Source organism: Phoca vitulina, unplaced genomic scaffold (genome assembly GCF_004348235.1).
Source record: "Phoca vitulina isolate PV1807 unplaced genomic scaffold, GSC_HSeal_1.0 scaffold19, whole genome shotgun sequence".
Taxonomy (NCBI): Eukaryota; Metazoa; Chordata; class Mammalia; order Carnivora; family Phocidae; genus Phoca; species Phoca vitulina.
Window position 1 is genome coordinate 25,668,965 of NW_022589722.1, and position 26,993 is coordinate 25,695,957.

The following is a 26,993-nucleotide window of genomic DNA, read 5'->3' on the forward strand; positions in this document are numbered from 1 at the left end:
CCTACTGTGTAGGAAGACCAAGGCGGCCCCTGCCCTACTATGTTGGGGGGCAGACGGCGACAGGAAAAAAATAACGAAGACGGTTTCAGCCAGAGCCTTAGGCACGGCGGGGCTGTGATGGGGACAGGGCGGCCCGGCAGAGCGGCCGCCCGGGGACGTGGTCGTCCTGTATTTGCGGCACCCACCCCCGCGCCCCGGCTCCGCAAAGAGGTCACCACGCTAGCGACGAGCGCGCCCTCCGCCCGGTCCGCAGCACGCGCGCCCCCGCGAACGAGCGCGCGCGGCCCACCGCCCGCCCGCGCCCCGGCGCCCTCCGCGCACGACGCCCCCTGGCGGGAGCCCTGGACCACACCGGCCGCGCGAGCAGGGGAGGGGGCGGGGGCGCCGCGCACGCGCAGGGCCGGCGGCGCGCGCCGAGCGGGGGGCACCGCGCGGGTGCAGCCACGATGGAAGGGGGTGCGTACGGAGCGGGCAAAGCCGGGGGCGCCTTCGACCCCCACACCCTGGTCCGGCAGCCGCACACCATTCTGCGCGTCGTGTCTTGGGTAAGGACGGCTGGGTGGCCCGGCCGCGCCGGGGGTGGCGTGTCGTGGGGGCACGGGCAAGGGCGGCGCGCCCGGACGGACCCCAAACCCGCCGGACCCCGGGCAAAGGTGCCGCAGCCCCGCGGGGAGCCTTCCCGACAGGGTGCCGGCGCCCGCCCCCACCCTCCTTCCCCGGCCCCAGGCGGGGGTCCCAGCGCTGGCGAGGGGCGCCCGCTCCTGCTGCCGGCGCCCTTGCTGCCCGGCGCCCCCATTCGCCTGTGGCCCCCCCCCATGGTCGTGACCTCCAGGCCGCGGCTATGCGGCTCGCGGCTCGGGTTGCGCGTTGCCGCCCGGGCGGATCAGCGCCGGTGGGGACTGAGCCCGGGTTTCAGGTGGCCTTTTTTGGGGGGGTGGATCAGGGCGTGGATCATCTCATGGGGTGCACGCCGCGTCTGCTGTAGACGTTGGAGGAGAGGGCCGGAAACCAGGTTTGATGGCTTAGCCCGGAAGGTATGGAGCGATGCGTCGGGAGCCGGATACCTGGCTTCCACCCGGGAACTGCCTCTCCTTCGCTGCATGACCTTGGACTGGGAACCACCCAAGAAATGTTTATGGGAAACGAGGAGTTACATTCTGAGGTGGGGAGAGTCAACTCCTTTCTCATGCCTCAGTTTCCCGATTTGTAGAAAGGTGGGAGAAGCCACCTTGGGCTCTGATATTTCCTGAATCCATGACCGCCCCGCCCCCAAGTACACCTGGATGCTTGTTGGGGGGGGTTAGGGGAGAGGTCCCCTACCCACAGGGAAGAGCAGAGAGGTCTGTTCTGGAGCTCCAGCCTGGTGGGGGTTAGAATCCCCCAGCAGTAGGGGGTCCCTGCTCAGGCCTGGGGCTGTGGGGGAGGAGGATGGGACAGAGACAGTGAGCACAGAGGGAGGGGTTCAGATGGTCTGGGCAGCACCCCAGGAGAGGAAGGCCCCCTGTGGGAAGGGGTGCTTAGGGCCCCCTAGGGTTTGCTGGCCATTGCCCAGACACCCTCACTAGAGGGTCATGCCTCTGCGGGCCTGGGGCCTATTCCTGTGGGCCCATACCAGAAGGGCTAGGATTGGAGACACTGGACAGGGTCACTTCAGTGACCCCAAGGGGCTACACCTAAGGCCAACTGTGGCCTCAGGGTGCTCAAGCCCCCTCACTTCCTGGGTTTTCAGGGCAATATTAGGGTCTGATGGGTGGGACAGCATGGGTGTTTATCTCTGGCCTCCCAGAGAGAAAGGAAGCTAACTGTCCTTTGTCAGAAAACGTTAAAACCTCTCCCTGGTGCCACAAGAAGCCATGTGTAAACCCCTTTCTTCTCAAGTACCCACCAGATGGGGAGCTCGCTGAGGGCAGGGAAGCCCCAGTGGCTGCACAGGACCTGGCAGTCGGCCTGGCACCCTGGGCACATCCAGAAGGCTTTGTGGTGCTGGATTCATTCATCTGTGCCAGTCTCCAGCTCCCCAGAGACCCCGACTGGCCGTGGGCAGAGATAGAGCTCCGGGGGGGCACCTGCCTGATCCGGTGGGCCAGCTGTGTGCTCTGCTCCCCTTTGCCAGCCCCTGGGCCACGGGCCTGGGAGGGTGAAACCACTGGCTTTGTGAGCAGGTGTGGGCAGTTTGCCTGCTTAGGGCACTTCTGCCTGTGACAGCTTCATTTAGCAAAGCTTCATCCAGTCTGCTGGGCCCCTAGGGAAGGCGGCATGACTCAGACGCAGCCTTTAGTGCTCAGGGATGGCACAGTCCCACTGGGAAGGGAGCCAGGTACCCCCCGGGCAGAGGCCGTGAGAGCCAGCAGAGGGGTCCCCCTGCCATGGGAATCAGAGAGGCTTCGTGGAGAAGGTGATATCAAATTGGGCCTTGAAGGATGAGCAGGGCTTACCTCTGTTCATATCTGGGTGCAGGGAGACATTCCAAGCAGGAGGAAGGAAAGGGAACTGACGGAGAACCCACTGTGTGCGAGGTGGGGGGTGGGGGGCGCACACAGTCACCCAGCTCATTCCCCTACGGCCTGCATCACTCGAAGAAGCAGGCTCAGAGAGACCCAAGGTTACTGAGCATGTAAGCAGCAGACAGAGGACCGAACCCAAATCTTGGCATCTCCAAAGCACATTGATTGGTTCCCCGGGAGCTGGAAGAGGTCAGAATCCTGGGTTTCAGGACTGGGCAGGATAAAGGTCATCTGGGCCAACCAGCATCTAAGGCCCAAATCCCCCCACGGCCTCCTAGCTCTGCTCACTCCCTTTGTGTGAGCAGAGGCCGCTGATACAGGCCGATTGTCACCTTTAAAAAATATATCGTATTTTTTTTCTGATCACAAAAGTAATGCCTGCTGATGTTTGGGAAATATAAACACCAGTTGCGATGGTCACACAACAATATAAATGTACTGGACTTAATACCACTGTGCACCTAAAAGTGATGATGGTGGTACATGTTATGTCCTATCTATTTTACCACAATAAAAACAATCAGGAAAAAAAAAAATCACATGTGATCCCACCACTCAGGGAGGCCCAGTGCTTCCTTCCAGTGTTTTTTGAAAATGTGTGGTACGCCAACATGTTTTAACACGTTGACAAGCATGCAGAGGATGCAGTTGGTGACCTGTCCTTCGCCCTGGTGTTCCCTTGGCGCCCCATGGGGTCAGGGAGGCATCAGGCTTTACCTTCAAGCTAAGGAAGCCTGAGCTCCAGGGCTAGGGTGACCAGTTCATCCCGGTTTGCTGGAACTTCCCCAGCTTTAGCGCTGAAAGTCCTGTGTCCTGGGAGCCCTGTCAGTCCCACACAAACCTGGACGCCTGGTCCCTCCATCCAGGACCACTCCTGTATTTCTCCCGTGTAGCCCGGGGGCGGCCCTAGCCCCATGTGCTCGTGGGCTGGTGATTTTGTGCCATTTGTAAAAGACAGATCTTGTTTCTGAAAGAGGGACCCCCATACCTGGATCTACCCTGGAACCTGAGCCACTGGGGCAGAAGCACGTTGCCCAGCATCTCCTCTTTGGCTTCCTCAGCTCCTCTCTGCACCCCCCTTCCCACCCACTGGCCCCCAGGCGCGGTGATTACGCAGAGAAAGCATTGAGCGCTTTGGCTAAGTGGGGAGGGGGCTGGCAGCCCTCTGGCTCAGCTGACTTGGACCTTTCCTGCCCGGGGTGAGGAGGGGACGGCTGAGAGGGGGGCAGCAATGGAGGGCGAGCTCAGAGCTGCTGCCTCTGACCGGGTTGGAGGGAGACAGCGCGGTGCTGGCTGGTGGCCAGGAGAAGACTGCCTCTGGGCTGCTCCACACACAGCAGCTGCGACCACCCTTGTGCCTCGGTCTCCCCAGCTCAGTGAGGAGGCTGAGCTAGGTCAGAGGTGCTCCAAGACTGCGGCCTGTCAGCGGACGCCTTTCTTTGTGCTGGGGCCAGGTGGGGGACACGGAGCTCCGGCAGGGAGCTAACTGATTTCATATAAAGGACCCCGCTGTGGCCTTTGCAATCTTTTAGACGGTCCACCTGATCTGCGGGGAAGGAATATTGGCGCTGGTAGAGGAGAGGGTGGTTGGTGTTTTAATGTTCAGACTGAGCAAAACAGGATGCTAAAATGTTTGAAATTTCGGCGTGTTCAGGGTTGATTTCTGAACAACCCAGGATTCTGTGAGTAGGGTGGGTATCGCCCCCCCAAACGACAGAATAAGGTCTGCGGGGTCCACATTCAGTGTACCCCCTGTGGCCTCCCCGTCTAGGTTGCCATGGTCTCATTTCATCAGCACCCTCAGCAGTCATCCCAGTGAACACGGACTATAAAAGCTGAGCTTGCTTTGGAAACACAGCAGCTTCGAGATGAGATCCCTTGTCCCCTCTCCCACCCAGATCGCCATTCCCTAGCCATCCCGCATCAAAATCCTGGAGCTGTGGGGTGGCGAAAAGGGGTCCAGGGTGGAGATGGAGCCTCTGGCCAGCTCTGGCATTCAGTCATCCATTCCACAAACGCCAAGTCCCTGCCCAGTACCAGCCGGTGTGTCCCACCAGAGACACTCTCAGTCCAGCGACACGGAGACTTGAGACACTACAAGAAGAAGATCCAGTAGGGGGTAGCTGCCTCTGCCAGGGGGGTATGGAGGACTTCCAAGGAGAAGTGACTTCTGAGTTGGTTCTGATAAAGATGTGAGGAGGGAACATTCCAGGTGAAGGAAACAGCATGTGCAAATATCTGGAGGCATGAGGTCTGAGTGGGCTTCAGAAACGATGGTGAGCTCTTGGGGGTTCCGGGTGTGTGAGTGAGAGTGACGTCACACTGTGGGTGTGCTCAAGAGCGGCAGGTGGAGGGGGGGTGGCTCACAAAAGACCTCAGGTGGCAGATGCACACACTGGACTTCATCTGAGGGCCAAGGGCAGCCACAGAGAGGGGTTTCAAACAGAGAAGAGCTCCCTGTGGCTGCCATGTAGAGGTGTGGCTTGAGAGGGTCCTGGGGGCAGGTGTCCTGACAGGAAATGGGTGGCCTCATACAGCCTGTCCTCTTCCAGCACGTGGCACAGCCCTGTCACTAACTCAGGGAGCTACGTCCATGGAGGTAGATCACATGCTCCTTTGGCGTTTATCACTAACAGCCTTGGAATCTTCCTTGTCTTTTCATCTGCTTGTGACTGACCTTTGGCTGGTCTATCTCACTTAGGTCTAGGATGGAGTCAGTGGCAAGGAGATCTTCAGGAGATGTTGGCTGGTAGGTGAGGTCTTCAGGAGATGTTGGCTGGTGGGTGAGGTCTTCAGGAGACGTTGGCTGAGGGTTGAGGTCTTCAGATGTTGGCTGGTAGGTGAGGTCTTCAAGAGACATTGGCTGAGGGCTGAGGTCTTCAGATGTTGGCTGGTAGGTGAGGTCTTCAGGAGACGATGGTCGAGGGCTGAGGTCTTCAGGAGATGTTGGCTGGTAGGTGAGGTCTTCAGGAGATGTTGGCTGGTAGGTGAGGTCTTCAGGAGATGTTGGCTGGTAGGTGAGGTCTTCAGGAGACGTTGGCTGAGGGCTGAGGTCTTCAGATGTTAGCTGGTAGGATCCTGCCTTGTATCTTGGGCATTTCCTCGTGCACAGGGGCAGTGTGGGAACTTGGGAGCCTGGGGGAGCCTGGTGTTTGACGTGGAGAGCAGGATCGCCTGAGCAGGACCTTGGAAAATCCTGGCCTCTCCAAGCCTCATCTGTGACCTGCGACTGGAATGCTTAGGTTTGGGGCAGATTCGCAGCTTTGTGAAGACGGATGTGTAAAGGGCCTGCCATACATCCGCTCCTCCCAGGCCTGTGGCATCCTGGTCGAGTGGGTTTTGTTACCCCACTTTAGGTGAGAAGCTGAGGCCCAGAGAGGTTAACTAGAGTGGCTGGGATCACCGCTGACAGCTTCCGCTTCAGGGAGTCGCCAGCCACATGGGGCGAGCCCCACGACCTGCTCCTGCAGGGACCTGCGCCTGCGCCTGGGAAGCTGGGAAGCTGTGAGGCAAGCCCGAGCCTGGGGAGAAAGAACAAAGGCTGGGGGAGGAGGGGCAGAGAGGAGGAAAACCAGGAGGAAAGGAGGGCAGATGGCAGAGCTGGCAAGGGAGCTGCACTGGGCACCAAAGCCGGGGAACCAGCTGTCCGGTGGGAGGACAGGCAGGGCAGGCCACGGGGAAGGGCCTGGGGCCTGGGGCCTGAAGCCACGTTCTGCAACCCCTCTGACCCTGACTGGTGGTATGACTTGAGCAAGATGCCATGTGCTCTGGGCCTCAGTTCCCCCACCTGTCAAAGGGGAAAAGGATAATCAGATTGGGCTTGTGGTTCCCAACCTTTCTATCCTCAGAGAACCCCCACTCTTGCTCCTAGTGGACTCCAGGTTGGGGACTTTTGGACCAGTCAGTCTTTGAAGAAGTGATATCAAGAACTACACCCTCACAGTGCTTTTGGGGGGCTTGCAGCAGGGGGCCTGGGTCCCAGGTCCATGGATGTGAGCAGAGAGTCGGTTGGATCCTGGCACGGCAGCTCACATTGCTGTGTTTCTGGAGGACACTTCCCTTCCAGGGATGGAATTATGCTCAGCTCCCCTTGCGGGGAAAGGCGGGGGTGAAGGGGGCCGTGGGGAGCGGGTGGCTGTTTGGCTGGGGCAGCCCTAGGCTGCCAGGCCCAGACTGTTTAGAACACAGTCTTCCAGGAACCCCAACAAGCTGGAGCTCTCAGCTCACAGTCCAGGGGGCGAGTGGACATGGCCTGGGTCCCCGAGTCTTCAGCCCCACACTGAACATCCCTAATTATAAGCTGTACTGTAACCCAGCCTCCCCCGACGACCCCGCTCCCCTGGCAGCCTTCTTAAGGGGCTCTTCCTTCCGTCATACCCTCCCTCTGCCGAGCCTGGAGATGGGACAGGGTCCTCCTGGCTCCCCAGGCTGCCTCCAGACCATTCTCCCCCAGCTCTGACTTCCGTGCCAGCACTGGATCCCTGCCTCTTGGGCCAGCTGCAGGTCACTCCCCTTTTCCTTGAAGGTGCGTACGTCCTGACATTTGCTCTCCCTAGCACTACTCCTGCCTTCATTGCTGGTGACCGTAGCGCGCACCTCCATGACCCTGCTCCTGCCCTGGCCTCGGCCTCCTCCCACGGTCCCGTCCTCGGGCTGGGGCCCCGGGTGAGGCCTGGCCCACCTTCGCAGCAGCTGTCTGCACTCCCCCTCCCCTGTCTCTCCAGCTCTCTCTCACCTCTTGGTCTCAGCATCCCTGGGCCTGGGACCTCTGAGCCACTGGCCCTCGGGCTGTGCCCTCACCTCCTCCTCCCTGCCCCCCTGCAGCTGGGCTCCCCCGCGCTCTCACCCACCGGCACCCAGCCCCGGCCTCCCCCTCCCCCGGGCTCTCTCCCGTTCTGTGTCCCCCGCCAGCCTCCCTGTGGCCGCTTGCTCCGGGCCTTCAGAAGACCTGTCTGGTCACGGTCTCCAGGGCTTCTCCCTCAGTTTCTCACCTGCACCCCGCTCAGGCGTTCTCCCCATCCTCTCCACCATCTGTGACCTTCTTGCCACATCCATGGTCGCTTGTCATTAACGGCTCTCTTCGCCAAAGCTGGCCGGCCGTGAGAGGCTTCTCTGTCCTCCCCTTGGTCCCAACAGCCACAGGACGCACACACCCTGTCGTCTTCCCTTTAATACACACGGGAGTGTGTGCTGGGGGCCTGCTCTTTGCCGAGGGCTCACGGACTGTAAACCAGTAAGAACAGAGATGAGCACGCAGCCAGAGTGAGGAGACACTCAGGTCAGGGACAGGGAGGTGACAGTACAGTGGAGATGAGAGCGATGGGGCCAGCCAGGCGGAGAAGTGGGGAGGAGGACTTCCAGGCAGAAGGAAGGTCATGGTAAAGGCCGAGAGGTGCAGGAGAGCAGTGAAGAGGCTGCCACCCCTGTGGGTGGAAGCTCTGGGGGGACAGAGACTGCGTCTATTACGTCACTCTTGTATCCGGTGCTAGATGGTGCTTTTAGCGTCTTGTAAAGGTAAACAAGGTGGGGAAATGCACTGCTCTACTTTCCTCTTTCCACCCTTTGTCCCCATTTAGGGTCTCCCACGCAGCCTTCAAGGCCCAACTCAGATATCACCTCCTCCTTGAAGCCTTCCAGGATCCCCCCACCCCCAAGCTTGCTGTCTCCTCCCTGCTTCCTTTGTGCTCTATGTGAAAGGCTGTAAGAACTCTCAAAGCAGAAGGCATCTCCCCCTTTGTGTCTTTTTCTCTAGAAAGTGAGGCAGGGCCTGGGACCAGATTATCTCTCTGAAGACCTGGTATTTCCACAGAGTGAAAGAAACAGTGGACAATGTCAGGCTTATAGGAACTGGCAGGGCAGAGACAGACATTGAGGTGAGGAGGAGCTCACAGACCTGGGTGGTTATCCCTGCCCTTAGTAGCGGAAAGACAGCAGAGAGCCTTGGTTTCCCCACCTGCAAAATGGGGAGAGCAGGGCCTGCCCCAGGGGGGCCGTTGGGGCATAAACAAGGTCCTGCCTAGGAAGGGCTCCGGTGGTGCTTGGTTGGCGTTCACAGCGCTTTTCCAGGGGTGGCATTGTTCCCCCTCCCTACCTCCGAAAGTTCCGAGGTGGCAGGACCTGGGTGAGGAAGGACCTGGGCTGTAGTGGGGAGGGGGTGGATACTCCTGTCCCCAAGCAGCTGCCTGGGGCCGTCAAGCAGCTTGTCTCGGGGTCTTGGTTTCCCCCTGCCCCCCGTGGTTACACAGCCACAGGAGGGTGAAGGTGGGGACAGTGCGGAGAGGAGGGGGACCCTTCAGATCACCCAGCTGAGGCTCTCAGTACCTTGGGGACAGGGGTCTGCTTGCTCAGGCCCCTGCCCTGCAGAGCCCCCTCACCACCCCCACCGCTGAGAATGTGAGGGACAGCTTGCAGGAAGATTACGGCCTAATCCCCTGCAGGTCACATCCAAGGCTTCAGAACAAGGTGCCCGGGCAGGGGAGGAGAGAAGGGACCCTGGGAGCCCTCCCCCCCCCCCCCAACCCTGCCTCAGCCCTGCGGCTCCGCACGAGGCTCTCCAGGAAGCAGAGAGGCTGCCTGGTGCTCGTCATGTGCCCCTGCGTTGGCTTCAGCCATTTTCCTCATATGACCCCGTGGGAGGCAGGGCCCCATTCCCATGAAGGCGGGGGGCCCTTGGCAGCCTGACTCATCCCTCAAAAGCACAGCTACTTCTTTCCTTACAGCCTTTCCCTGGGACCCAGGAAACAGGATCAAGGACTTTGGTAGGGACACTGGCAGGAAGGCAGGGTCAGCTCGGGGTGAGGGAGAGGACTCAGCAGCCCCCCTTTTTAGGGAGTGAGCTCCCCATGGCCAGAGGTGTGTAAGCAGAGGCCCAAACTAGGGATGCTAAGGAGGGAATCCTCCCTTCTCCTGATTCCCATGCTGCCTGTGCCTCTGCCCATCTCAGATTTGCTATTTGCTCCCCTCTAAGCCTTTTCCTGACCCTCCCTCTGGGTCCAAGGAGGGAGATGTTCACCCACAAATGAACCAATAACTGGGGACATTTGTGTATAATGATGTTATACACAGTTTATCTGGGGGGAAACCCAGCATGTGCCTAAAGATGGTTAAAGCCAGCCTCTGGGTAGTTCCAGCAAACAGCAGTGACCTCTGCCCCCCATGCTGGCTGGGCGCAGCTCTCCCTGGAGCCGGGTCAGCCTGATGCCCAGCAGTGGCCCAGACACAGCCTATGGCCTGCCCGCTCTGGGTGCGGATATGGAGTAAAGTGGGCCCCGCCTCTCCTGCCCTGTGGGGTGGTGACACGGCTCCGGACGGCAGGTGTCCCTCACAGGACTCATGCTTGTCCTAGAGTTTGGGATCTGGAATTCCCTCCTGGGGAGGCAGCTGAAGGTAGAGATTTGGCTTACATTCTGGAATGGGACTGGAGGGAGGGCAGGCCTGGGCTGGGGCCTGGCACCCTGCTTACCCGCTAGGGGCCAGCCTGTTATGGGCCGGCTAGAGTCCAGGCCTCTCTGAGCCTCAGCTTCCTTCTCTGTGAAATGAGCTAAGTGAGCCTGATTGTGGAGATATTTTTCTTTAAAGGTTTTAAAGATACTTTATTTTTGGGCACCTGGGTGGCTCAGTCGTTAAGCGTCTGCCTTTGGCTCAGGTCATGATCCCGGGGTCCTGGGATCGAGTCCCACATCGGGCTCCCTGCTCTGCGGGAAGCCTGCTTCTCCCTCTCCCACTCTCCCTGCTTGTGTTCCCTCTCTCACTCTCTGTCTCTCTCTCTCTGTTAAAAAATAAATAGGGGCGCCTGGGTGGCTCAGTCGTTAGGCGTCTGCCTTCGGCTTGGGTCATGATCCCGGGGTCCTGGGATCGAGCCCCGCATCAGGCTCCCTGCTCCACAGGAAACCTGCTTCTCCCTCTCCCCCTCCTCCTGCTTGTGTTCCCTCTCTGTGTTTCTCTGTCAAATAAACAAATAAATAAATGAAAAACAAAAAAAATAAAAGATAAATAAAATCTCTAAAAAAAAAATAAAGATAATTTTTATTAGAAAGAGAGAGAGGGAGGGGCAGAGGGAGAAGGAGAAAGAGAATCTCAAGCAGGCTCCACACCCAGCTCAGAGTCTGACTCCGGGCTGGATGCCAAGACTGTGAGATCATGACCTGAGCCGAAATCAAGAATTGGCCGATTAACTGACTGAGTCCCCCAGGTGCCCTTCCTTAGAGGTTTTGGTGAGGATTAAGTGACATGATTTTTGCCAGGCACTCCCAGTCGATGCAGAGCTCCTGCAGAGGCTGTGGGGTTAGCTCGGGGTCTCCTGGGGGAGACAGACCCAGAAATGAGTGTGTGCAGGGTCGGGGTGGAGGAGAGTTTTGAAGGGTGAGAAGGAGTTCGATCCTATCTGAAAGATGAAAAAGGTGGGGAAGGACGTTCTGGGAGTGAGAACAGCAGGTGCAAACTTACCAGACAGCCTGCGGCCGGGCCCTCAGGGGTGGCTGAGCCGAGTGGGGGAGGGGGGGAGGGGAGGCCAGGGTGGGGTCCGGCTGTCCTGGGGTCTCCATTTCTGTGTCTCTGAATCCAGTACCCCAAGATCATGAAACTCTGGGGTACCCCTGATTTGTTTTTCTGAGTTCGACCTAACTCTGTTCCAATTGCCATCTGGAATCCGTTTTTTTAAAATCCATTTTTAAAAAGACCCAGGATTGGATTATAAAGACGGCAAAAAAACAGCCTCGGCCCATTTACATTGGTGCCTTTTAAAAAAAAAAAAGAAATTTTTATAGCATTTTCTTTAGTTCAAGGAAGAGGGGTGGTTTTTTTCCTGTGCCTTCCCGTGACCAGCGACCTCTCTGGGACCCCCCCTGAGGCCACCCTGTCCTGTTTCCAGGGCGCTGGTTCTGCCGCCAGGGACCTGTGTCCCGTCCCTCCAGCATATCTGCTTGTCGGGAAGCGTTCGCCCACAACAGCATAGAATTTCGTTCTGGTTTCATTCCGGGCCTCTGCTGGTGGCTCTGTGCGCTCCCTGCTGCAGATCAGGCCTTAGCAAGTCCCCTGGAGGCCGCCTGACCTGATGCGGAGCCTGGCGCGGGGCTCAGAGAGACTTGGGTTTGAGTGTGCAGCCACCCCGACCAGCCGTGGCCCCGCGCAGACCCCCGGACACGGGCCTCGCCCAGTTAGGAGGACGCATTTCAGTCACCCAGCGGATCCTGAGGGAGCCCCCCCTTCCTCCCAGCGGGATGGGAGCGCTGGGGGACAGAAACCTGAGGCCCATCCCGGCTCCTGGGGGGGCTCCCTCCCACTAGGGTGGAGGGACAACAGCTAAATGGAGAAGTTAACCCGGGGCTTGCAGGGTCCTTGAGGGAGTTTGGGGACCACAGGGGACCTTGGCAACGCTTCTCCGTGTGTAGACTCTCGGGCCCGGTCTAGGTGAGGCTCCCTGTCCTGGCCCAGCTCTGCAGCCTGCAGGGGACGGGGCATGCACACCTGTGTCCCCGATGGGGACATGCACACACCCCCACCTCCAGCCTTCACCCTGGCCCTACACTCCTCTCTCCATCCGCCCAGGGGGGGCTCTTTTCAGACCTAAGTCACATCAAGTCACCCACCTGCTCTTAGGCCTGAAGTGGCTCCGAACTCACCCTGCCCCTGGCGGCTCTGGGGGTCCGGCCTGGGTGGGAGCTGGCTCCACCCCCACAGAACATAACCTGCGCAGGTAGCAACCAGGTTCAGAGAGGAAATGGTGGGGGGGGGGCGGGGCGTGGGAAGGTGGGGAAGCACTGATTGGTGAGCCGTGGAGGGAGGTGAGGCCCAGGGACCACCGGCCCTGGAAGCTTGGATCGTGTCTGGAAGGCGGTGGGGAATGGCTTTAGGGCTTTTCGTGCTGCAGGGTGGGGATGGGGATCCACAGGTCTGGTCACCCCCCTGTGACTTCTCACCGTGTCCCACTGTGGTCCATCTGGCCCTGCCCCCCCAACACTCTCCCTGCCTCCCTCCCTCCCCGACCCATGCACCTCTCCAGCCCCACTCGTTGGTCACCGCCTCCCACCTTCGGCCTCTGCCCTTTCTGTTCTGCCTGAAACACGCTTCCCCTCATCTTGGCCGGGCTGGCTGCTTCTTGTCTGCGCTCCAAGGTCGCTGCTTCGGCTCCTTCGCTGACCACTGCTGCGTCCCTCCCGCCGCTGCCCCCGCCTGCGACGCTTCGATGCTTCGTTATCCCGTCCACTTGTTCAGCGTCAGTCTGGTGTTTGGGGACGCTGCCTCCAGGACACCTGCCGGTCCTCACGGGCCTGACTTCATCCCGTCCTCGCGAGGCGCCATTGCTTTACAGTGAGGGCACTGAGGCGCTGAGAAGGCAAGTCCCTTGCCCAGGGTGACTTTGAGCGCCCTGTGTGCCGGAGCCGTGGGCTGGAGAGGAGAACCTGAGCGGGCACAGAGCCTCCTCTCTCTGCCTGCCCTTGGGCCCCGCGGGTCCTCAGAGGATGTTGTGACCTTGTTCCTTACCCTCTTGGGGACTCAGTGTCTCCAGCACCTGCCTCCCGGCCTCTCCAGGGACTCCCTGCTTCTCTCCCCCCAAGAGGGCCCTGTCTTAACGGTTCCTCCTCTGCTTGTCCCCAAAGCCCCGACTTCCGCCCGCCTATTTCCCCTCCCACCTCCTCTTGGCCTGCTTTTGGCTGGGGGGGTCCACCCTTGTCCCCACCCCTGGTGGAGGCTGTCAGTCAGGAAGTGCTGCCCAAGAGGGCCTTGCTGGTGCTCTTCCTTCTTCCCTGGGGCCTCTGGAGAAGGGAGCTAATCCTTGCTAAACCCCTACAGTGCACTGCTCTGCTCAGGGTGCTTGCATGTAATTCGCCCACTAGCCCTGAAGGGAAGGTTAATTTTTGCAGAGGACCAATCTGAGGCTCAGAGAGGTTGTCATTTGCCTGAGGCCACACAGCATAAGCAGCAGGCCTGGGATTTGACTCCAGCAACCCTGTGTGACTCCTCAGTGTCCGGAGCGCCCTCTAATCAAGAGGCTTTTCCATTCTGCTGGATTGGGGACCGCGGGTGACATCCAGAGCTGGGCCTCAGATTCCTGACCTGGCAGGTTCCTGGTAGGAACCTTGGACTCCTCTTAGCTCACAGGTCCAAGGGGTGCGTGAATGGCAGTCCCGGAGTTGTGCTGTGCACGGCTCTGGCAACCGGCCATCAGAGCCCGCCTTCGCCTCCCGGTGTCCAGCGTCTGCCTGGCTTGTCCAGAATGTGTCAGTAGCCTAGGAGTCCCTTAGACAATTGCTGTGAAATCCGGACTTGCTGCCTCTCCCCTCCCGTGCCCCTGAGCACAGACTTGGCTCTCAGTCACACTACGGGCCCCTCAGGTGTCTGTCTCCTTCAGGGCCCACCTCCTGAGGCTGAGAGGGTGGGTCAGGTGGGAAGAGCCTACACTTGGGTTCAGGTTCAGCCCGTCCCGCTGACAACAGTGCCCCCTGCTGTTTCTGAGGCTCAGTTTTCCTGCGCCGCTAATTGGGAGCAGTGCGAATTGCCCTCTGCGCTTCGCGGGGGGATCATGAGGACGCAGGACGTGTGACACGGCCACCCTGAGAGCCAGCATGCCCGCGAGGGGCTGGACCGTGGCTATGTGTACATTCTCAAGTCTGGATTGGCAAATGTGTGGCTCGTGGGCCACCACGGCCCAGCTGTGTGCTTGTGGTTGAACCAGGACACAGACCCACTCTTTCTTTTCTTTTCTTTTCTTTTCTTTTCTTTTCTTTTCTTTTCTTTTCTTTTCTTTTCTCTTCTTTTTCTTTCTTTCTTTTTTTCCTTCCTTCCTTCCTTTCTTCCTTTCTTCCCTCCTTTCCTTTTTCCTTTCCTTTTTCCTTCTTTCCCTTTCTTTCTTCTCTTTCTTTCTTTTCTTATTGCAGAAAAACCCACATAGCGCATAATAAACCATTTTAAAGCACACAGTTCAGTGACATTTATGTTGTGCAACGATTGCCTCTGTCTAGTTTCAAAACTTTTCATCACCCCATAAAAAAACCCCCCGTGCTCATTAAGTAATCACTCCCCATCCCCCCTCCTGCAGCCCTGGTCACCTCTGGTCTGCTTCTTGTCTGTTTTGCCTGTTAAGGATACAGGACAGAAACGAAATCATGTAACATTGACTTTCCGTGTTTGACTTCCTTCACCTCTTTTTCCACTTGTTTTAAGGTTCATCCAGTCGTAGCACGTATCAGAACTGTTTTGTTGTTTGTTTGTTTTAATGACTGAAAACTATCCCATTATGTGGAGATGCCCCAACCTGTTTCTCCATTCATCTATTGACGGACATTTGGGTTAGAATTTTTCTTTTTTTTTTTAAAGATTTTTATTTATTTATTTGAGAGAGAGAGAATGAGAGAGAGCACATGAGAGGGGTTAGGGTCAGAGAGAGAAGCAGACTCCCCGCCGAGCAGGGAGCCCGATGCGGGACTCGATCCAGGGACTCCAGGATCGTGACCTGAGCCGAAGGCAGTCGCTTAACCAACTGAGCCACCCAGGCACCCTGGGTTAGAATTTTTCTTAACACACAGTGCTGTGAACCAGTGGTCTCCACACTTTTGGTCGTGCCATTCTTTAGGAAAAACTTTTGAATCAGTCCTCCCATTAAATGTAGATTTATTTGTTTGATATACATTACTACTACACAGATCCAGTACATTACAGAATCCATGTAAAGTATGGACATCTCAGGGGCGCATGGGTGGCTCAGTCGTTAACCGTCTGCCTTTGGCTCAGATCATGATGCTAGGATCCTGGGATCGAGCCCCACATCGGGCTCCCTGCTCAGTGGGGGGGCTGCTTCTCCCTCTCCCCTGCCCCTGCTCATGTGTGCTGTGTCTCACTCACTCTCTCTCAAAAAATAAGTAAAATCTTTTTTTAAAAAAAGTATAGACATCTTAGGAAGATGAGATTAAAAAAATAATAATGCTTTTCATGTGTTTTCCCACACCTGCCATGGAGTTACTGCCCATCCTGCATATTAGCTGAGGATGAAAATGTGCCTGAAATTATAGTTTCTTATTTTAGAAAAATTGGAAACCACAAAGAAGTGGAAAACAGACAATAAAAATACCCTCTGGCCCCTGCCTCAAGCTCACTGAAGGCCACACCTGAGGCTCTGCGTGTTGAGTCTGGGCCTCTTCACCCTCACACAGTTTCAGGGACGGTGAGAGGCAGGAGGAAAAAGCAAGAACTTTTTTTCTTTTTTAAGATTTTATTTATTTGAGAGAGAAAGAGAGCATCCAAGCAGGGGGAGGGGTAGAGGGAAGGAGACAAGCAGACTCCCCATGAGCAGGGAGCCTGATGCAGGACTCGATCCCAGGACCTTGAGATCATGACCTGAGCCGAAGTGGGAGACTTAATTGACTGACCCACCCAGGCGCCCCAAAGCATGTGCAGCCCCTGGACTCTAAAAACTTAACAGTTTTATGACTCTGGTAACAATCAGTACTCGTACCTTAACTGTCTCATCTGCAGAATGCTGATGATAACTGATGTATTAGTTAGCTATTGCTGTATAACAAAATATCCCCAAATAAAGTGGCGTAAAATAACAAACATTTGTCATTTCCTAGTTTCTAATGTCAGGAATCTGCTTAGCCAGGTGCGTCTGCCTCAGGATCTCTCACGGGTTACAGTGTGGTGTCAGCCAGGGCCTTACCTGAAGGCTGAGGGTGGACCCATTTTCAAGCTCACCTACATGGTGCTGGCCGACTCGATTCCTTACAGGCTGAGGGGCTCCGCTCCCTGTTGATTGTTGGCTGGAGGCCTCCCTCAGCTCCATGCCACGTGGGCCTCTCCACAGGGTGGCTCAAAACATGGCAGCTTCTTCCATTAGAGCAAGCAAGTAGGGAGTGGCAAGAGAGGGTAAACAAGGTGGAAGCCAAAGTGTTTGTAATCTCCTCGCAGAGATGTTATTTATCACTTGTTGTGATATTCTGTTGGTTAGAAGTGAATCAGAAGGCCCAGCCGGCATTCAAGGGGAAGAAGTTGTACAAGGCTGTGAATACCAGGAGGTGGGGGGGGGCCATCTCAGCCGGTTGCCTACCCAGCTGCAATAGACCTGTCACAGAGGGTTATTGGGTTAATGAGGTACGTGCACTGTACTTGGGGGAGTGCAGGTTGCCCTGTAACTGGCAGGATTGTGACTGGTGTTACTTTTTTTTTTTTTAATTAATATATTTATTTGTGAGAGAGAGAGAGAGAACGAGCAACGGGAGGGGCAGAGGGAAAGAACCCCATGCAGACTCCCTGCTGAGCGCAGAGCTGGCCACAGGGCTTGATCCCAGGACCCCGAGATCATGACCCGAGCTAAAACCAAGAGTCAGAGGTTTAGGGGCACCTGGGTGGCTTGGTCGGTTAAGCGTCTGCCTTCGGCTCAGGTCATGATTGGAGATGGGGCTGGGCACGTGCCAGCATCCAGAGGACTCAGCCTTGGCAGGTCCACCTCCCGGAAGGACATGAGACCACTCGTTCTGGGAGGCCAAGTCTGCAATTCTAGAGGAATCTTGGTGGCAGGGCCCAGGAGGACCTCTCAGGACCTGGCTGGTGGGATGGTAGTGCCAAATCTGTGGTCAGAAGGTCATTAGAGCCTGAGGCTAAGGAAAGAAGTGATTGTCCCCTCCTGCGCTGTGTGGCCCTAAGCAAGTTGCCCTCCCTCTCTGGGCCTCCCCTCTGACATGCCTGCTTAACAGCAGCCTTGTGGCTGATTGGGGTGAGGGGGGCTGGCTGGGGTCGGGGCAGACAGCAGGCCGAGGGGAGTAGCCGCCCCTTCTCCAGGCCTGGTGCTGGGTCGGGGCCGGCCTGGGTCTCATGCCCGGCCCTGCCCCTCCCCCGCCCCGACAGGTGTTCTCCATCGTGGTGTTCGGCTCCATCGTGAACGAGGGCTACCTCAACAGCAACTCGGGGGGCGAGAAGTTCTGCATCTACAACCGCAACCCCAACGCCTGCAGCTATGGTGTGGCCGTGGGCGTGCTCGCCTTCCTCACGTGCCTGCTCTACCTGGCCCTGGACGTGTACTTCCCCCAGATCAGCAGCGTGAAGGACCGCAAGAAAGCCGTCCTGTCCGACATTGGGGTCTCAGGTGAGTCCCCTGCCCCCGTGGGCACCCCCCCAGCACAACAGAGACTGCAGAGGGCTGCCCCAGCCATGGGCCCGTCACTCCTCACGCACAGCTATGAGGCGGGTGAGGGGACAGACCGGGGGTCACCTGGCTGGCAACGGGGAGTGGTGGGACCAGGGCTGGGCCTGAGACCCTAGAAGAGCCCTCAGCTCCACAGCGGGGAGGGGACAGGGCTTCTGTGCCACCTCCCTTGGTGGAGCCTCGTGAGAAGTAAGGCAAGACTGATGGCATGGCACACAGTCCGGGCCCGGGGAGGGTCGGGGCCTGATGCGACCTGCTGCCCCTGTCTTCCAGAAACAGCCTTTGGCGGAGGTAACCCGACCTCTGTCCCACGAGTTCTGAGAGTCTGATCACTGGGTGCTTTGGTTGAGGGGCAGTGAGGCTTTGGCTGTGGTCTCAGGTCTCTGGCTGGGACCTCCCCCCATTACCGGGCCTGGGACTCTCAGGATGAGCCCGGCTGACTTGTAAGCAGTGAAGCCAGTCCCTTAGACTTGAAAGATAGAATGAAATTAGTAGTTCTCAAACTGTATTCCCCGGAGCCCCAGGGTTCCGCAGCAGTACCTGTGGGAGACGTTGGTCTCTAGATACCACAGCCCTTTGGCACACACACGCTTTACTGGAGCAGCTCTGGTTCTCTCTGGGTAGACTCTGGGCACCCACAGAAGCTCTCATTGCCAGGAGGCTCTCACTGCTAAACTCCCCAGGCCTCTGCTCAAGAGGCTCCTCCCTAACCTCGGGCTTTGTGAGGCTGCAGGCACATGAGAAGCTGGTGCTCAGACCCGCCCAGCCGAGCTGCCCCCCTTGCCCAGCCTCCTCCTCTCTCTGCCCAGTTCTCAGGGAGGCTGCAGTGGGCCGGGGGGTCAGATCAGTGCCCCTCCCAGACTGCTGCAGGGCGGTCAGCGGTCCCCAGGCAGGGATTCAGCTGGGGAATCTGTGTGCGGCTGAGGTGACAGAAATGCCCGCCCAGGCTGACTGACTTTTCTCTGTCTCTCCCTCCTTCGCTCCCCTCACCGCCCCTGGCTCTCCCCGGCTCTGCTCCTGGCCTTGCCGTCTGCACGACCGCTGGCTCCTCTCTGTGGTCTCTCCGCGTCTGACCGACCTCCCTGCTCTGGCCTCACCTTCCCCCGCCCCCGCCCCCGCCCCTGCCCCCACCCCGCCCCCACCCTGCCCCTCCCTTTGGGGGTGGGGGAGCATGGGAGACGTGCTCCTGAACCTCTCCCTGTTCCTCCCCTCTCGCCCTCTCTCGCGCGTGGCCCCTTCTGCCTGGTCCCGGTGGACACCCCAGCCTTCTGGGCCTTCCTCTGGTTCGTGGGCTTCTGCTTCCTGGCCAACCAGTGGCAGGTGTCCAAGCCCAAGGACAACCCGATGAATGAAGGGACAGATGCGGCCCGGGCCGCCATCACCTTCTCCTTCTTCTCCATCTTCACGTGGGTGAGTATACCGCCGGCCCGGCGCGCACTCTCCCACCCGGCCAGGCTCCCAGGCTGCGGGCCTTGCAGCTTCGCCAGGGACTCTGGCTTCCTGGGGCCCGAGCGGCCCCCCGCGTCTCTCCTGGACGCTCACACGGGGCTGCTTCCTGAGGAAGGAGGCTGTTGCCCGTGCCGGTGAGGACAGTCCCGTAGTGACGGGAGACCCTTGCTTTGGCCCAGAGCACCCACCAGTGATCATGAACGCCCCTCCCAACCAGTCTGCTATTTGGGTCGTGGGCGTTTACCATAAGCTTTTATAAACACTAGCAGAGGCCTAGGCGGGAAGATAAGGCTTTGCAGTCCCGAGGCTGGGAAGGAGCCCAGGCCTAAGCGTCAGGAGACCTGGGCCACATCTTGGGGCTGCCTCTAATTTTCCGGGCCTCTGTCTTCCCGTCTGTAAAATCAGGCGATTGGATTTGGGGTGGGAGGGTGTCACAAACTCAGATGCCCACGGGGCAGGCAGCACATGAGAAATTATGAGTGGGCCGGTGGCAGGTACATGCCCCCCCAAAAGGGCACCCTCAGCCCCTGTTCCAAAGCAGGAATGGGGATCCACACAGGCCAGGTCTTCCCGTTTTCCAGAGAAGCCAGAAATCTGAATTTCTATGTGAAATCTGATCTTTATGTGTTAGCAATTTATTCAAGTTAAAAAAAAATACCATGTGGGTCAAAGAAAGCATGTCTCTGGGCCTGACTGGCCAGATGGCACCCCTTGGCAAGCTTTAGACCTAGGCTGGGCCCTCTTTCCCACTGGTTCCAGGTTGCCTTGATGTATTTCTTCTCCTCTCATCTTCCTCCTGCAGATGTCTGGGGTCACATGGGCTCCAGGCCCCCATCCCAAAGTTCTCCCTCCCCTGCGTGCAGCCCCTTCCCCTCCAGGCCTCCCGGCAGTCCTGGGCCCAGCGTTCTGCAGGGAGCCCCCGGGGCTGGATAGGGGCAGCCCCAGCCCCTCCTGCAAAGTGTGCTGCAGCCAGCCCTCCCTGCCCCTCTACCTTCCTGGGCTTGTCCTGGAGTGACTTCCTGCTCCTTATGAGGGCCCCTGAATATCCATTTTCTCTTGGGACACTCCCCCCCACGCAATATTAGGAGCCAGAGTTTGGAGGAGAACAGCTGTGGTTGAGGCCGCAGCTCCCCAGCTGTGGTCACACCAGCCCTCCAGGTCCTCAAGGCTGGGCCGGAAGAATCAGGTGACCCCAGGGCATCTCGGACCAGAGAAGGTGCCCGGTGTGTGGGGACGTCCCAGCCCACCCAGCCCTACAGGGAGGTGTCTGGAACAGTGAGCCCCGAGATGGGGGTGGGGCTCACGGAAGAAGAGTGGGTGATTGGACGGCAGGACTTCCAGGGGCAGGTCCAAGAGCCTGACTGACAGGAGCCCGCTGGCCCCCTGCTGGCACTTCTGCCTTTCCCAGCTCTTCCCCACTGGCCTCACCCCTGCTCTCTCCTGGCAGAGTCTGACCGCAGCCCTGGCCGTGCGGAGATTCAAGAACCTTACCTTCCAGGAGGAATACAGCACACTGTTTCCCGCCTCGGCACAGCCGTAGGCCTGCCTGGCTTCCAGAGGCAGGGGCGCCCCGTGTCATGGCCAGTGGCAAGCTTGTGGGGCGTCCTGCTGCTGGGAGCAGCCAGGATACCAGGGCCCGTGGGGCAGGGGAAGGCTGGCTGCGAGGCCAGTTCAGACCCGCCACTGAATCACTTGTTGCCTCCTTTATGTTTCGTTTGTCCATTCATTCAGTAAACATTTATTGAGCTGTTTTGTGCCTAGTGATGAATCAGACGGGGGGCCTGGCCCCAGGAGCCCACAGGCTGGGGAGGGGAAGACAAACAAATTGCAGTTTCCCCTAACCAGACTGCCAGGGGCTCTAAGATGGGGGGAGGTGGCTCATACACGGGCTGCCAGGATGCTGTGGACGCTGGGAGAGCCTGTCCCTCGCTGCAGCATGAAGGCTGACCTTACAGTCCCCGTGGAGGCTGGCTGCTGGGGGGGCAGGCCCAGCACGTCAGAGGACGCCTCGCGTGCCTCTGCTCTTATATGCTGTATGACCCTGGGCAAACGCCTGCGCCTCTCTGAGCCTCCGTCCACTACCCAGTGGACCAACCTCGCAGGGCTGTTGTGCGGATGAAGCAAAGGCCGGCGCAGGGCTTGGCATAGAGATGCTCAATAAATGTAGGTTCTTTTGTTCTTTCATGCATTCATTCATTCATTCTCTCCCAGGAGTCAGAGACACCTCCATAATCCCTACTTTGGGGGCAGTTCTCAGGGGGTGAATCCTTGTTCTTCCAAAAGACTCTGGCCTCCAGTTCTATACAGCCTCCAGCTTCCCCAGGCAGGAACCACCTATCCCTCCACCCTCTGTAGGAGCCGAGGGGGAATTAAAGCAAACAGGCCCCCAGAGCAAAGCACAAAGAGAGTAAGCTTCCTAACACGAGAGGCATACAAGTGTAGATGGCCGCAGACAGTACCCGCTCTGAAGAAGCAGGGCCAGGCTCACCAGCAGGGTCCGTCTCCCCCTCCCCCTACCCCCCCACTCCCACCCCCACACGAACTGGCTGACCAAGGGAGGCCTGATTTCCTCAGCTCAACCCTCGTCCACCTGGTCCCCCTTTCTTGGGCTCCTGCTCTGCTTTGGACAGCCACCATTCAGGAAGGGCTGCCCCTCAGAGCTTTTACCAGTGACACAAATCGAAAGTCAGTGCCTAGTCACTGGGCTTCTGGAACTGTCTAGAATAAAACGCCAAGCACACTTCACCCCCTGCCTGTCATCAGATGGCCTTTTGGGGTTCCTCGTTGGTTTATTGCCTTGTCAGGGGGCTGATGAAAGGGAAAGAGATGGGGAGGGCCCTGGCCTGGGAAGAGGCAGGACCTCTGTTCAGATCTGGCTTCTGGCACCGACTCTGCCATGAGGTCTCCCTTGACTAAGCCTCAGTCCTCCCATCCCAGAAGCGGGTATGTTGAGCATGAGCATCTTTCCATCACAAGCAGACCACCTGCTGGAAAGATCTTTGGAGGAGGCTTTCAATGTAAACCTAAAAACTATTTTTTAAAATTTATTCCCTCACTTGGTGTGGTCAATATCATTGCCCTTAATAACAGTGTGATAGTTTTTACTGAAAAAGAATTTCCCACCTACGTACATATGCTGTAGACAAGTCTTTCCCAACTAGGTCCTGTGGGGAAAGGGCTTTGTTGGTCAGATAAGGTTGGCACGTGCCACTTGTCATAGTTTTCCCCTTGGGGATCCCAGCGTACATCCTTCACGGCTCCGACAAGTCCTGTGGCCTTGAAACTTATTTTACTCTGTTCCCAAACTTGTGTGACCGAATGTTTTAGTTAGAATCAGGTTCAGCCCCAAGTGAAACTGTAAATCACAGTGGTTTAAATGCAGCCTAGTGCAGGACTGACCTAGTGGCTCCAGAGGCCTTTTGTGACCCAGGCCTCTTCCATCCCTCCAACTTGGCTTATGGACCTTGCGGTCCCGTGCGGCAATTAGAGCTCTAGCTACCACATCTGCATTCCACGGGTCGGGTCAGAGGGTGGGACAAAGGACCTGGGGTGACGTGCTGGCCAGAACTTCGTCACATGCTTACACCTAGCTGCAAGGGAGACGGGATGGCTTTCAGGAGATACCAACAGTTCTCTATCCCACCGAGAACCCGTTTTCCCCATTCCACCTAACACCCCCGAGACCACAGTTTGAGAAGGATGTCGTGGCCTTTGGGCCATTTTAACGCTCCACCGTGGAGGATGCTTGGGGACCCATCATGAACTCTGGGGTTGGGGGACATGGGACGGGTGACTTCCGAAGGTCTTTCTGGCTGGATGGACAGGGTGGCTCTGGATCTCTTGAGGGCTGGCCGCCAGGACAGACTCCCCCTCAGGCAAGCTTGGTTTCATCTTCGGGGCTTTGAGGATATTTAACCCCTACTGCGTGTGTCCTGTGAACTAACTGCCACTAACCCGCTGTTCTTGTCTGTCTCTCTCCTCTAACCATCCCCTCCCGCCTGTCCTTGTCCCCGCCGGCGCCCGTCCCCAGGCGGGCCAAGCCGTGCTGGCCTTCCAGCGGTACCAGATTGGCGCCGACTCGGCTCTCTTCTCCCAGGACTACATGGACCCCAGCCAGGACTCCAGCATGCCTTATGCCCCCTACGTGGAGCCCAGCGCCGGGCCAGACCCCGCCGGCCTGGGCGGTACCTACCAGCAGCCGGCCAACGCCTTTGACACCGAGCCCCAGGGCTACCAGTCTCAGGGCTACTGAGCTGCACTGACCACCTGCCCCTCGCCTGTCCCTTGCCCCAGTCCCAGCTGCCCCCCCCCCCGCCCTTTGCCCTCCTGCCCACTCCCAGACCCCTGCTCCCTCCCAGGCTGCCCTGCCCAGCACCTCAGCAGACTCTGGGTTGTTCCCCTGAGGTCCAGGGCAGCTCAGGGTGGGATGGGGCGGTAGGGTGTTGGGTGGGGGCGCATCTCCACATGTGTGCAAGTCTGTCCAGCAGGGGCTGGGGGCGTTTGCATTCATGCATTGTGTCACTGAGCATTCATGGAGTGCCTACTGCATGTCTTGACGCCGGTGGTGAGAGACCAGGGGTCCCGGGAAGGGCGAAGATGAGGGACAGAGGAGCCCCATTGGTCCCGGAGGTGGGAATCGGTGTGAAAGATAGACCTGGGTGATGCTGGGAAGGTTTGGCTCAAGGGTGGGTGGGAACACCTGCAGGACATCAGGGGCTGTCACCGAGCCCTACTACGAGCATGGGGGCTGTCTCCATTTTATGTTGAGGACACTGAGGCCTGGAGAGGTCAAGGTCCCTTGCCCAGGGTCACTCAGGCAGCCAGTGATAGAGTTGGGGCCAAGCCCCGGCCACCTGACCGGAGAGCCCCTGCTGTCCCTTGTCCTCCCTGCCTTCCCCGTCCCTGAGCCTGGGGCTCCACCGCTCAGTGCTCCCGTCACTCTGGGAGGCCTTGGGGACCTCAGCCCATGATATAACCCTGATTCTGCTGCAAGCCAGGGGCCTGTTCTGCCTCCAGGCCCCTCTCCCCACATCCCCACCAGCCCCTCCCCCAGCCTCCAGTCAGGGTGGGAGGGCTAAGGGGTCTCGCCTCACTCGCTTGTTTCCCCATGTACTGCTCCATGCTGTGCGTGCCCCACCGGGAGCTCCAACACCCTCTTTGTGGCCTCCCAAAGGACTGACCATTGTCCCTGCCCAGGGCTGGGTGGACGAGGAGGCCCAGAACGGGGAGCGACCGGCCCAAGGTCACACTGAATAAGTGGCAGAGCTGGGCTTGCTGCCTGGGTTTCTTGGCCCCAGCCACCCAGCAGGTGCCCCGATTCCCTGCCCTGCCCTTGTGACCTCCCAGGAAACAGAACTGATCTGGGACACTGTGTCATCTTTCCCTCAGCCAGGGTTAGCCAGGGTCTCAGGGGCTGGAACAGCCAAGGGCATGGAGAGTCCTTCCACTGGCCTTCCAGAAGGTCTGATGAGAGGACAGTCTCTGTGGGAGTCAGAGGAGAGAGAGCAGGGGCTCTGGTGCCAGCAAGGCCAGCCTTCGAGCTGCTGCCAGGGGACACACTGCTCCCAAGGTGAACGCTGAGGGCCCCTGGTGCGCGGTGGGCTGGGGGAGGCGGTGGGCCGTAGCAGAGACTAGCAGGTGTCTCCAAAGGCACAAGGAGGGTTGGGGGCAGGGAGGGACTCTTGCACAGGTGGACTCTTCACTGAACCTTAAAGGACGGGGAGGTCTTAGAGAGAGAGAGGTGTGGGGAGACATGGGGCTCCACGTCCACTGGCCAGTGACCTGGGGAGCAGGGCCAGGGGATCGTGGCTTGGCACCGTGCTGGATGTTCCCACCACCAGCACCCCATGCCCCCACGAGAACCCTCAGAGGCAGGTGATACTCACTTGCCCTTGGACTCAGCAGCTATCCTGTGCCAGAAGGCATGCAAGCTGGCCGTCCAGAGATGAGCACCAAGCCAGCCTCTGTACCCAGGCTCCACCAGAGGACAGAGTGCTATCTGAGCACTTGCCAAGGGATGCGGCGCCCCTAGGAGGGGCCAGGAGGACGGGCAGCAGTTAGCACGGCGGTGAGGGAAGGAGAAGGAGTTTCCTAGGTTGAGAAGTAGCGTTGTTGTCCCCACTTAACAGAAGGGGAAACTGAGGCTCAGAGAGTGTAAACGACTTAGCAGTGGAGCATGGATCTGAACTTAAGCCTGTTCAAGTCCTCATAAGGGGCAGCAGAGACAGGAGAGAACCCCAGACAGCTGAGCAATAACTGGTCTTTGTGGACTTCAGTTTTCCACATCTGGGGAAGGGGCTCTGTCTCTGGTACCCCCGCCCCCCGCAGTGGCTCAAGTGGGGATGGGATGGGGTTGTGGCATCTACCAGGCCAAGCAGCAGAGCCAGTACCAGACCAGGTTGGCAAAGCAGGTAAGGGTGTGGGTGGTTGTGGGTGCCCTTCTGGCAAAGTGAAGCTCTGTGCCCATGCAGGAGGCTGAGAGAGGTCCTCCCCGCTCCCACTCCCCACCAAACACCTCCCCTGCTGATGGACACCAGGAGACCCCAGGGTGCTGCCCATCCCTTCTCCCTGGGCACCGACCAGCTGCTTGTGATACCGAGCTGGAGGGCAGGCTACCACTTCAGCTTCACCGATCCCCTGGGTGTTTCTTATAGACGCTCCCTGCCACCCCAGACCAGGAAAGTTTACAGGACCCCTGCCAGGAGGGAGGGGCGCAGAATCTTCTCACTTTGCATTGCTCACTCGGCCTGGGGTACAGCCAGACATGATCCCACCAACAGGCTGGGTGTTGGCAGGGCCCGCCAATGGTGGAGGTGAGAAACGGGGAGAGGGCGGGATTCGGCTGGGACCCAGGGCTCCTGACTCCCCCTCTGGGAGGTTGGTAGGGATTCCCTGCTTCTTCCCACTGGCTGAGGACAGCGCCCTGGAGGCCCCAAACTTAGAGCCTGTACTCTCGGGCCAATGGTATCCTCTTTTCCCTCCCTGCTCCCTCCCTCTGCCTCTCCCTTGCTTCCAACCCTTTCTATGGAGAAGGCTGCCCCCTGCAGCCTGACCTTGCTGAGTCTGAGCTCCCTCCTTCCACCAAGCACAAGAGAGGGCCCAGGAAAACTGGGTGCCACCCAAGTTTAGAGCTGCAAGGACCCTTCGAGATGGTAGAGTCGGCCGGGAAGAGTCACTTGTCCAAAGTTACGCAGAGTCAGAGGTTGAGGACCTAGGTCTCCTGCTTCTGAGTTAACCCTCATCCTGCACAGTCATGGGCCGTCTGCCTGGGTCTGGCTTCTGGTACCTGGGAGTGTGACAATCGAGGGACTAATTCCACAGGGACTGGCATCCGCTCCCCTACTCCAACCTCCCCTGTGATTTTTGATCTTCAAAGACTCTTGGGGGTCCCAGGCTTCCCCCATGTAAACAAGAGCCCCCACTTGTTACCCCTTGAGGGCCCCCCAACCTTGGCCCAAGACCCCTTTGATTCTCTAAGGAGGAGGAAGGGGGAGCACCCCTCCCAAGAGTTTGTGGGAGGATGGGCTGGTCCAGCCATCTCCCAGCGCTGCCCTTTGATGTGACACTCCCCATCCCCTGGTGCCCACAGCCCTTGTCTGGGTGTCCCAGCCCTCCCGCAGCGTAACTGCCTGTGTATAGTATAAATATATATATTTTCTATATATAAGATGTATAATATAAGGCTCCACAAATATATCTCTGTGTGTGTGCGTGCGTGCAGTGAATGGCGGTCCCCATCCTGGGCCCCCACTCTGGACTCCCCCACCACCTGGTTAAGTCTCAAGAGTGAATCCAGTGGCCCCATGGCACCCTCCGTTATGACATCTGTCCATTTGTGGTGAACCAAGTGAAGGTGGTGACTTCTGGTGACATAGTAATAAAGTGAAGACAAACCCACCAGCTGA

At 58.3% G+C, this 26,993-nt stretch overlaps 1 protein-coding gene across 2 annotated transcripts; it reads left to right on the forward strand.

The window, feature by feature from the left end:
- Window positions 1-390: 390 nt before the first annotated feature.
- SYNGR1 (synaptogyrin 1) lies at window positions 391-26,993 on the forward strand. Of its 2 annotated transcripts, none has more exons than XM_032416330.1 (4): window positions 391-545; window positions 17,343-17,580; window positions 18,905-19,050; window positions 20,537-21,505. In XM_032416330.1, the coding sequence occupies exons 1-4, from the start codon at window positions 447-449 to the stop codon at window positions 20,627-20,629; spliced, it is 576 nt and encodes a 191-aa protein (XP_032272221.1). In that variant the 5' UTR covers window positions 391-446; the 3' UTR covers window positions 20,630-21,505. The 2 variants fall into 2 exon arrangements, with proteins under 2 accessions (XP_032272221.1, XP_032272220.1); XM_032416329.1 differs by lacking the exon at window positions 20,537-21,505 and adding an exon at window positions 23,120-26,993 and having other exon boundaries at window positions 394-545.